The sequence below is a fragment of the Oncorhynchus masou genome, unplaced genomic scaffold, assembly GCF_036934945.1.
Source record: "Oncorhynchus masou masou isolate Uvic2021 unplaced genomic scaffold, UVic_Omas_1.1 unplaced_scaffold_6259, whole genome shotgun sequence".
NCBI lineage: Eukaryota > Metazoa > Chordata > Actinopteri > Salmoniformes > Salmonidae > Oncorhynchus > Oncorhynchus masou.
In genome coordinates, this window is record NW_027012689.1 from 4,760 (window position 1) to 16,839 (window position 12,080).

Sequence of the window (12,080 nt, forward strand, 5' to 3'; positions counted from 1 at the left end):
GAAGCTAGGATATGCATATAATTGCATTGAATAGAAAACACCCTGAAGTTTCTAAAACTGTTAAAAGTATGTCTGTGAGTGTAACAGAACTGATATGGCAGGCAAAAACCCAAGGAAAATCCTTCCAGAGTTCTCTTTTTGAGGTAACAGTCCATTCAAATGCTTGCCTATGGGATATTCAAAGGAATTCCTCCCAGATTGCAGCTCCTATGGCCTCCACTAGATTCAACAGCCTTTAGAATGGGTTTTAGGCTTGTTTATTGAAAAATGACTTAGTAATTGTAGTTTTCAAGGTGGCTCTCATTTTGACTGTCGTCTTGCGGGCGCGTGGATGAGAGCACTCACTTACGTTATTTATCTCCGGTATTGAACATACTACATTCCGTCTTAAATTGTATTGTTTATTTACATATTAGGGTACCTGATGATTGATTAGAAACGTTGTTTGACTTGTTTGGACGAAGTTTATTGATAACTTTTGGGATTGCTTTGTCTGCATGTTGAGCAGGTGGAATGGGTGGATTACTGAATCAAACGCGCCAACTAAACTGACTTTTTGGGGATTTAAAGAAGGACTTTATCGAATGAAATAACCATTTGTTGTGTATCTTGGATTGCAAACAGAGGAAGATCTTCAAATGCAAATGGTTTTTCTCGCTATTTCTGATTTTTGTGATGCCTCTGCATATTTGGAAAATGTTTTTAATGCTGGTGTATGTGGGGCGCTGTCCTTGGATAATCGCATGGTATGCTTTAGCCGTAAAGCACTTTTGAAATCTGACAAAGCGGTTGGATTGACAAGAAGTTAAGCGTTTAAATGATGTAAGACGATGATGATGTATTTTCAAGAATGTTTAATATTACAATTTTGTCCCTTGAATTTGGCGCAATCCAGCTTTACCGGATGGTTGCCAGTAACGGGATCACTGCACTAAGAGGGAAATCACTGTCAGTCAATGCGGGAAATGTCTAGAACTTTGAACATTTCTTCAAGTGCAGTTGCAAAAACCATCAAGCGCTATGATGAAACTGGCTCTCATGAGGACAGCCACAGGAAAGGAAGACACAGAGTTACATCTGCTGCAGAGGAGAAGTTCATTTGTTTTACCAGCTTCAGAAATTGCAGCCCAAATAAATGCTTCACAGAGTTCAAGTAACAGACACATCTCAACATCAAGTGTTCAGGGGAGACTGCCAGAATCAGTCCTTCATGGTCGAATTGATGCAAAAAAATACTACTTATACAAATATATATATATTTTTTTTATATATATGTGTGCGTGTGCGTGTGATGGGATGTATTTACATTATGGACAGTAATGTGGATAGAATGATTCTTTTTTATAAATTTGCTAACTTTTCTGGAAACCTTGCTTTGTCATTATGGGGCATTGTGTCATTATTGAAGAAGATTCTTAAAGAAATCATAGACATTTAGGCTATGTTTATAAGTTTGAACAGCACAGTATGGAATGGCACAGTTCAATACAATAGAGCACAGTAGAGTACAATAACGTATAGGATAGTACAGTACAGTGGATATTCATTCAGTACAGTACAGTGTAGTTTAATTCAGTAGAGTACAGTACAGTTTAGTAAATTTGTGTAAAGTAGGCTACACTCTACTGTGCTGTACTCTACTGTACGTTACTTTCCTTTACTTTACTGTACTGTACACTGTACTGTACTCTACTGTACTCTTCTGTATTGTGCTGTACTGTATTCTCCACTGTAATGAACTGTACTCTACTGTACTCTTCTGTATTGTACTGTACTCTCCACTGTAATGAACTGTACTCTACTGTACTCTTCTGTATTGTACTGTACTGTACTCTCCACTGTAATGAACTGTACTCTACTGTACTCTTCTGTATTGTACTGTACTGTACACTCCACTGAAATGAACTGACTGTACTACACTCCACTGTAATGATTTGTACTCTGGGTTGAGAAAATGTCCTCTGGTCTGATGAATGTCCATCATTTCCATCGTTATATTTGGAGGAAAGGGGGAGGTTTGGTAAGCCAAAGAACACCATCCCACGGAAGCACAGGGTGGCAGCATCAGACAGGGGTGGCAGCATCGTACTGCAGGGGTGCTTTGCTGCAGGAGACTGGTGCACTTCACACAATAGATGGCATCGTGAGGCAGGAAAACGATGTGGATATATTGAAGCAACATCTCAAGACATCAGTCAGGGAAGTTAAAGCTTGGTCGCAATGGGTCTTCCAAATTTACAATGACACCAAGCATACTTCCAAAGTTGTGGCAATAAGGCTTTTAAAGACAACATAGTCAAGGTATTGGAGTGGCCTTCACAAAGCCCTGACTTCAATCCCATAGAAAATGTGTGGGCAGAACTGTAAAAGTGCAAGCATGGAGGCCTACAAACCTGACCCAGTTACACCAGCTCTTGTCATTGTGAGGAATGTGCCAGAAATCACCCAACTGATTGTGGGAGGTTTGTGTGGAAGGCTACCTGGAAACATTTGACCCAAGTTAAACAATTTCAAGGCAATGCAACCAAATACTAATTGAGGTATGTAAACTTCTGACCCACTGAAATGTGATGAACTAAATAAAAGCTGAAATAAATAATTATCTCTAGTATTATTCTGATATTTCACATTTTTAAAATAAAATTCCAAAGGATAGGAATTTTTACTTGATTAAATGTTAGGAGTTGTGAAAAACTGAAATGAATTGTTTTTGGCTAAGGTGTATGTAATCTTCCGACTTCAACTGTACATTGGGATGATGCCGTTTAGACATTGTTTGCTCATCGACGTCTTACACATTCTAAATTCTACAGTTCTACATCGTTTACATGTGGGCTAGACATCAACATTCTATTATGATATCTTGGCAACATCTTCCTAATGTGCAAATACACTTCAAACTACATATTCCCTACCCAATTCGATACGTCAGCCAAAGGTGTCTAATATTACTGGGGAGAAAACTCAGGGGAAACTGATGACATCACACAACTTGTGTAAAACAGTTGGGAAAACCCCAAAATGAGTCCACCGCAGACGTGTCATGGGACATAAGAAGACTTTTCAGCACCATTAACAGGTATCACTACTTGCACTAAAATGCATGAAGACGTCAGACACTTCAACACATTGGACGTCGCCACACAGCCAAGATTCTATCAGTGGTTCTGTGCTGTGGCTGCAGCCCTGTTGCTACTGTTATTGCCATGCTTGTAAAACTATAGGCAATAAATTGGTGATATATGTGACGGGAAATATTTCTCTCGGACTCTTTGCTATCACGGTTCAAGTGTCACTCTTATGATTCATGGATGGTCCCCAATAGAAGAAAAAAAATATTTTATACATAAGGCCTACAACTAAGGCTATATAAAATAACACCAAGTCCCGTATTTATAAAGCATCTCAGAGAGTAGCATTGCTGATCTAGGATCAGTTTTGCCTTATAGATTATAATGAATGGACAGAGGGGTCCTGATGCTAGATCAGCACTCCAACTCAGAGACGCTTTATGAATGAATGCAGCAGAATAATTAGGCTACATCTGAAATTTTAGCCTATAACATGATATTTCGATATGAAACCACCTATTACATCTTATCAAGACCCTGATGGAACAGGTGTGTTCGTACTGGGTTGAAACAAAAGCCTGCACCTCCTCCTGCTTGTCTCCAGGACCGTGCAGACAGTTTTGGTGACCACTTTCCTACAGTATATGATCTGTACATTTGAACAGGCTTTGTATTTTATGAATTAATCAAAATATTTTATAGAAAAAGGAGCAATAAACCAATGCCAAGAGTTTACCTTGCATAGTCATTCAAAAACGTCCCGAACACTATGACACAAACACACACACGCACGCACGCACACACACACACACACACACACACACACACACACACACACACACACACACACACACACACACACACACACACACACACACACACACACACACACACAGTAGAATGGCCCTGTAAAAACGATTGACTCTGTAGGGAAAATATCCCTGACATCGAAGCCTATACCAAGGAACTATTGTCACATATTATTTTTAATTTCCCCTTGTAATAAAAACGACAAATAGAAAGTTCCAACAAATCATGTTGTCCTTGCTTTTCAACGTTGCATCACCAGCAGACAACAGTAAGGTGAAAGTTGGTTACGTCATCATGAAAATGAAAGTTGAGAGATGTGGGTATTGACGCTGACGTCTCCCATTCACTTTTCATTTGAAGCGCAACAGCAGAAGACGACGGAACAATATTTCGGACTAACTTTGAACGAAACCCACTAAATGAATGTATTATATGGCTACATTTCTTTAAAAGTGTGGGTTTTATTTCGACTTCGACGATTTTGTTATCAGACTTTTTTTATCGGTTCAAGCGAAGTTATTGGCAGTTGAAAGCAAAGCTCGCGAATAGCCTATTCTCGCTATAGTAATAGTCTAGCCGATATCTAAATGGAATAATCTTATCTTGTGGTTCAACTATAATTTAAAGCTGATTTCAAGGAAAATGTGAATAGATTTACATGGATTTGTTCGTCCAGGAGACGGAGCAGGCATGGAATTCCGGGTGCAACATGTGCTAGTCTGGAAAATGAAAGTCCCCGCCTCCGGTAGGTTGATCAGGGGAAATTCTCTATACAGCTTTCCCTTTCCCAATTCCACATAAAACTACTTAACACAGCCAAGATGTTCAAACTCATCTGGATAACTAACAGCGAAACAAACTGCTATTTACAATGTATACAATGCAGAGCTGGAGTTGTATTTTTCTTATTATTTGCAGTATGCAGAGCGTGTGTCATTGCTGTGACTGGATTCGACACCACTACAGTCACTTGAGCGCAGAATACCTTTCCCTGCTGGACCAGATGGTGAGTTATCAGCACATTGTAAGAGGAGACTGAATGCATGTATTAAGGACAGCAAAACAACCAACCAAGCAAAATAGTAATGTGTTTCATGTTTAGCATCTGTGTTAAAAAAAACTGTTAGCCTATATTTGAATGTACCTAGTAAAGGGCACTAAGGCTATAATGACAGCTAGATCTAGAGACGCTATCTACATTAGGCCTACTGTACTTGCAGTATAAGCTATACTTGATGTCTCTCTTGATTGCTCTTGAAGTATTTGACATGTGACTGAACATACTATATTGATTGTTTTCCAGGGAGGAGATATCACAAAGCAGAATGCCCCTGTCCTTTTCCCAACATCACTTTACAGACACATAGATAATGCTGAGGTAAAGACTAGAATTTTGACTTATGTTCTGATATGCTTTGGTATGGTGTTCTTGACCCAATGTTATATTGATGCCATAACAGAAGCCTATACTGTTTCTAATCTTCTTTTTATATCTTCCTGTGTAGTTTGAGGGCAAAGTCATATTCCTGAAAGAGACCATCTATCAAATCACAAAACTGTTTGATGGGAATATGAAGTCCGTCACCTGGGACAAGAAAAACCTGGACGATTTCCTCAACATTCTAGAACGCCAATTGGAGAACCTTAATTCCTGTGTAAGTAACGGGTCTATTTAAAGTATAATCCCTGTTTTGGTCAGGGCTCTCCAACCCCATTCATGGAGAGTTACCTTCCTGTAGGTTTTCGCGCCAACCCCAGTTGTAACTAACCTGATTCAGTTTATCAACCACCTAATTAATCAGGTGTTGTGGATTAGGGTTGGAGTGAAAACCTACAGCAAGGTAGTTCTCCTGGAACATTGTTGGTGTGCCCTGGTTTAGGTGTAGCCTACTAACTCTACAATTGGAAAAATCTACGTATTAAGTGCATATAAATTATTGAACCCCTTGACTTGTTCCACATTTTGTTACGTTACAGCTTTTTCTAAAATTGATTAAATAGATTTTCCCCCTCATCAATCCACACACAATACCCATTAATGACAAAGCAAAACATGTGTTTTAGACATTTTTGCAAATGTATTAACAATAAAAAACTGAAATATCACATTTACATAAGTATTCAGACCCTTTACTCAGTACTTTGTTGAAGAACCTTTGGCAGTGATTACAGCCTTGAGTCTTATTGGGTATCATGCTACAAGCTTGGCACATCTGTATTTGGGGAGTTTCTGTCATTCTTCTCTGCAGATCCTCTCAAGATCTGTCAGGTTGGATAGGGTGCGTTGCTGCACAGCTATTTTCAGGTCTCTTCAGTGATGTTCGATCAGGTCAAGTCCGGGCTCTGGCTTGGCCACTCAAGGACATTCAGAGACTTGTCCCGAAGCCACTCCTGCGTTTGCTTGGCTGTATGCTTAGGGTCGTTGTACTGTTGGAAGGTGAACCTTTGCCCCAGTCTGAGGTCCTGAGCGCTCTGGAGCAGGTTTTCGTCAAGGATGTCTCTGTACTTTGCTCCGTTCATCTTTCCCTCGATCCTAACTAGTCTCACAGTCCCTGCCAATGAAAAACATCCCCACAGCATGATGCTGCCACCACCATACTTAACTGTAGGGATGGTGCAACGTTTCCTCCAGATGTGATGATTGGCATTCAGGCCAAATAGAGACACTTGTTTCTCATGGTCTGAAAGTCCTTTAGGTGCCTTTTGGCAAATTCCAAGCGGGCTGCAATGTGCCTTTTACTGAGGAGTGGCTTCCGTCTGGCCACTTTACCATAAAGGCCTGATCGGTGGAGTACTGCAGAGATGGTTGTCTTTCTCAATAGCTTTCCCATCCCCACAGAGGAAATCTGGAGCTTTGTTAGAGTGACCATCAGGTTCTTGGTCACCTCCCTGACAATGGCCCTTCTACCCCTGATTGCTCAGTTTGACCTGGCGGCCAGCTCTAGAAAGTCTTGGTGGTTACAAAGTACCCTTTCCCAGATCTGTATCTCGACACAATCTTGTCTCGGAGCTCTGCGGATCAATTTCCTCAACTTCATGGCCTGGTTTTGCTCTGACATGTACTGTCAAATGTAGGACCTTAAATATACAGGTTTGTGCCTTTCCAAATCATGTCCAATCAGTTGATTTTACTTCGGGTGGACTCCAATCAAAGTGTAGAAACATCTCCAGGATGATCAATGAAAACAGGATGCACCTGAGCTGAATTTTGAATCTCAAAGCAAAGGGTCTGAATTCATATGTAAATAAGGTATTTATGTTTTTGCATTGTCATTATTGGATATTGTGTGTAGATTGATGAGGATCTTTTTCTTTAATCCATTTTAGAATAAGGCTGTAACTTAACAAAATTTGGAAAAAAGGAAGGGGTCTGAATACTTTCCGAAGATTTTGAGCCATTTTGCGACGTCACATAAATAATACTGCAGCAATGAGAAATGTAAATTATTGTGGATTATAATTAATGAATATTTTTTGTAAGCTTTGATTCATATTTCATTATGGCAAATCAAGTTTGATATTTTAAAGTGGAAATTACAATCTTTAGAATCCTTTTCAAACATCGAATACACATTAAGGTTCCATTTCCTGCCGTGGATGAAAAAAAAATTGATCAAATGAAGATCCTACACCTGTATGACGCTAATGTTTTGTTTAATTTTGTCCAACAGGTATCACCTGCCATGAAACCTGAGAGGAGGCTGAAACGGTACTTCGAGAAGTTGAATAGTAAGGTTCTGAGAAAAATGGTGAGTTTGGTTTCACATGGCAACATGTTTAATGCATGTAATCAAATGAATATAAACTAGGCTAGGCTAAACTTGAGCAGTGTTCATTTAAAAAAAGTGGGTTCTGGGGCCATATGTATCAAGCATCTCAGAGAAGTGCTGATCTAGTATCAGGTCTCATCTGTCCTTGTTTATAGTGATTCAAAAGACAAAACTGATCCTAAATCAGCACTCCTACTCTGAGAAGCTTTACATTTGGCACCAGTTCTACTCTGTTGTTCAATACAATATGTTCATTATTTTGCCAAGAAATGTCACCCCTCTAATATTTGAAATTTTTGTTGTTTTTCAGAACTACAGTGCACAGGCGTGGGAGCTCATCAGGAAAGAGATGAAACGTCATCTGCAAAGATTGGATATCCTTGCAGCACAGATGTACTGATCATCCAGACTCATTTCAGAAGCTACGCCCTTACCAGTATATAAAGCATGAATACAATCATGTGGGACCCTATCAGTCTATTTATTATATTTAAATCGATAAATTATTGTTTTTTTATTTTTATAATTTATAATTTATATTTTGTATTTCCCTTTTGTACATGTGTTGAACTGAACTGTATTGCCGGTCTACTTGAAAAACCAGTGAAAAAATAATTTTGCAAATGTGAATAAAAACGTATTTTGTACAAATTTTCCAAATTTCATTCTTGTCTGAAACCAATGAGTGTGGATTTATAACATCTCATCTAACCATCATAGGGGATGCACATTAAACTTGTTGCTGATTAGTCACATATTAATTTCTACTTTAAGTTTATGTATGCTTGTACTTTTGTTTCTTTATGCTACTGTTTTTACTGTGTTTTTGTACTTGTACTTGTTGCTGTTCATGTTTTTCCTGTTTGTTTTATGTGTGGTAATCACACAAGGGCAGGTGGCTGAAGGGGTGGGGAGATCTGGGTGAGGAGTAGAGGATAATCTGGGGGACCAGGAACTTTTAGCTCCCACTTGACCTTGTGGATTTTCATTTATGAAGTCTGTCCATTGTATTAAACACTTGGCGTATCCCCAGGCACTCTCATTTGTTGACTTCTGTAACATTGGTTTCATACATGTTAACATCAGAAGCCTCCTTCCTAAGTTTGTTTTACTCACTGCTTTAGCACACTCCACCAACCCTGATGTCCTTGCTCTGTCTGAATCCTGGCTAAGGAAGTCTACCATGAATTATGAGATTTCCATCCCCAACTACAACATTTTCCATCAAGATAGAACTGCCAAAGGGGGAGGCGTTGCAATCTACTGCAGAGATTGCCTGCAAAGTTCTGTCACACTTTCCAGGTCTATGCCCAAACAGTTTGAGCTTCTAATTTTTAAAATGACTCTCTCCAGAAATAAGTCTCCTCACTGTTGCCACCTGTTATAGACCTCCTCGGCTCCCAGCTGTGCCCTGGACACCATATGTGAAATGATTGCACCACATCTAGCTTCAGAGCTTGATCTGCTAGGTGACCAAAACTGGGATATGATTAACACCCCGGCAGTCCTACAATCTAAACTAGATGCCCTCAATCTCACACAAATTATCAAGGAACCCACCAGGTACAACCCTAAACCTGCAAACATGAGCACCCTCATAGATATTATCCTGACCAACTTGCCTTCCAAATACACCTCTGCTGTTCTCAATCAGGATCTCAGCGATCGCTGCCTCATTGTCAGCATCCGTTATGGATCCGCGGTGAAACGATCCACCCTCATCACTGTCAAATACTCCCTAAAACACTTCTGCGAGCAGGCCTTTCTAATCGACTTGGCCCGGGTATCCAGGTAGGATATAGACCTTATCCTGTCAGTCGCAGGATGCCTGGTCATTCTTTAAAAGCAATTTCCTCACCATCTTAAATAATTGTGCCCCTTTAAAAAATGTAGAACTAAGAACAGATATAGCCCTAGGTTCACTCCAGACCTGACTGCCCATGACCAGCACAAAAACATCCTGTGGCGGGACTGCACTAGCGCATCGAATATCCCCGCGATATGCAACTTTTCAGTGAAATCAGGTACCAATACACGCAGTCAGTCAGAAAGCAAAGGCTAAGCTTTTTCAAACAGAAATTTGCATCCTGTAGCTCTAACTCCAAAACGTTTTGGGACACTGTAAAGTCCATGGAGAATAAGAGCACCTCCTTCCCAGCTGCCCACTGCACTGAGTAGATAGGGTACAGTGGAGAGAAGAAGTATTTGATACACTGCCGATTTTGCAGGTTTTCCTACTTACAAAGCATGTCTGTACCTTTTTATCATAGATAAACTTCAACTGTGAAAGATGGAATCTAAAACAAAAATCTAGGAAAATCACAGGGATTTTGGCCCACTCCTCTATACAGACCTTCTCCAGATCTTTCAGGTTTCGGGGCTGTCGCTGGGCAATACGGACTTTCAGCTCCCTCCAAATATGTTCTATTGAGTTCAGGTCTGGAGACTGGCTAGGCCACTCCAGGACCTTGAGATGCTTCTTACGGAGCCACTCCTTAGTTGCCCTGGCTGTGTGTTTCGGGTCGTTGTCATGCTGGAAGACCCAGGCACGACCCATCTTCAATGCTCTTACTGAGGGAAGGAGATTGTTGGCCAAGATCTCGTGATACATGGCCCCATCCATCCTCCCTCAATACGGTGCAGTCGTCCTGTCCCCTTTGCAGAAAAGCATCCCCAAAGAATGATGTTCCACTTCCATGCTTCACGGTTGGGATGGTGTTCTTGGGGTTGTACTCATCCTTGTTCTTCCTCCATACACGGCGAGTGGAGTTTAGACAAAAAGCTCTATTTTTGTCTCATCAGACCACATGACCTTCTCCCATTCCTCCTCTGGATCTTGCAGATGGTCATTGGCAAACTTCTAGATGGGCCTGGACATGCACTGGCTTGAGCAGGGGGACATTGCGTAGCGCTGCAGGATTTTAATCCATGACGGGCGTAGTGTGTTACTAATGGTTTTCTTTGAGACTGTGGTCCCAGCTCTCTTCAGGTCATTAACCAGGTCCTGCAGTGTAGTTCTGGTCTGATCCCTCACCGTCCTCATGGTCATTGATTCCCCACGAGGTGAGATCTTGCATGGAGCCCCAGACTGAGGGTGATTGACCGTCATCTTGAACTTATTCCATTTTCTAATAATTGCTCCAACAGTTCTTGCCTTCTCACCAAGCTGATTGCATATTGCCCTGTAGCACATCCCAGCCTTGTCAGGCTACAGGTCTGATGTCCTTACACAGCTTTCTGGTCTTGGCCATTGTGGAGAGGTTGGAGTCTGTTTGATTGAGTGTGTGGACAGGTGCCTTTTATACAGGTATCGAGTTCAAACAGGTGCAGTTAATACAGGTAATGAGTGGAGAACAGGTGGGCTTCTTAAACAAAAACTAACAGATCTGTGAGAGCCGGAATTCTTACTGGTTGGTAGGTGATCAAATACTTATGTCATGCAATAAAATGCAAATTAATTACATAAAAATCATACAATGTTATTTTCTGGATTTTTGTTTTAGATTCTGTCTCTCACAGTTGAAGTGTACCTATGATAAAAATTACAGACCTCTACATGCTTTGTAAGTAGGAAAACCTGCAAAATCGGCAGTGTATCAAATACTTGTTCACCCCACTGTAACACTGTCACCACCGATAAATCCACAATAATTGAGAATTTCAATAAACATTTCTCTACGGTTGGCCATGCTTTCCTCCTGGCTACCCCAACCCCGAACAACAGCTCCACACCCCCGCAGCTACTTTCGCAAGCTTCCCCAGCATCTCCTTCACCCAAATCCAGATAGCAGATGTTCTGAAAGAGCTGCAAAACCTGGACCCGTACAAATCAGCTGGGCTAGACAATCTAGACCCTCTCTTTCTAAAATTATCTGCTGCCATTGTTGCAACCCACATTACCAGTCTGTTCAACCTCTCTTTCGTATTGTCCCAGATCCATAAAGATTGGAAAGCTGCCGTGGTCATCCCCCTCTTCAAAGGGGGTGACACTCTAGACCCAAACTGTTATAAACCTAAATCCATCCTGCCCTGCCTTTCTAAAGTTTTCAAAAGGCAAGTTAATGAACAGATCACTGACCATTTCGAATCCAACCGTACCTTCTCCGCAGTGCAATCCGGCTTCTGAGCTGGTCATGTGTGCATTTCAGCCACGCCTCAAGGTACAAAACAATATCACAACCGCCATCGATAAAAGACAGTACTGTGCAGCCATCTTCATCGACAAGGCCAAAGCTTTCGACTCTGTCAATCACTGTATCCTTATCGGCAGACTCAACAGCCTTGGTTTCCTCAAATGACTGCCTCGCCTGGTTTACCAACTACTTCTCAGACAGAGTTCAGTGTGTCTAATCGGAGGGCCTGTTGTCCGGACCTTTGGCAGTGTCTATGGTGGTACCACAGGGATCAATTCTCAGGCTGACTCTTTTCT

At 41.1% G+C, this 12,080-nt stretch overlaps 1 protein-coding gene across 2 annotated transcripts; it reads left to right on the plus strand.

The window, feature by feature from the left end:
- Window positions 1–4,203: 4,203 nt before the first annotated feature.
- Window positions 4,204–8,296, plus strand: LOC135536480 (interferon a3-like). 2 transcript variants are annotated; one of them, XM_064962817.1, is made up of 6 exons: window positions 4,204–4,626; window positions 4,800–4,887; window positions 5,185–5,259; window positions 5,387–5,536; window positions 7,553–7,630; window positions 7,962–8,296. In XM_064962817.1, the coding sequence occupies exons 2-6, from the start codon at window positions 4,801–4,803 to the stop codon at window positions 8,049–8,051; spliced, it is 480 nt and encodes a 159-aa protein (XP_064818889.1). In that variant the 5' UTR covers window positions 4,204–4,626; window position 4,800; the 3' UTR covers window positions 8,052–8,296. The 2 variants fall into 2 exon arrangements, with proteins under 2 accessions (XP_064818889.1, XP_064818888.1); XM_064962816.1 differs by lacking the exon at window positions 4,204–4,626 and having other exon boundaries at window positions 4,753–4,887.
- Window positions 8,297–12,080: the final 3,784 nt, after the last annotated feature.

What these genes read in the sequence shown, in the direction of transcription:
- LOC135536480 (XM_064962816.1), top strand. Translation starts at nt 4,753, where the DNA reads ATGTATACAATGCAGAGCTGGAGTTGTATTTTTCTTATTATTTGCAGT. An exon ending in GACACATAGATAATGCTGAG is followed by an intron (nt 5,260 to 5,386) that starts GTAAAGACTAGA and finishes CTTCCTGTGTAG; the next exon opens with TTTGAGGGCAAAGTCATATT. An exon ending in TGGAGAACCTTAATTCCTGT is followed by an intron (nt 5,537 to 7,552) that starts GTAAGTAACGGG and finishes TTTGTCCAACAG; the next exon opens with GTATCACCTGCCATGAAACC.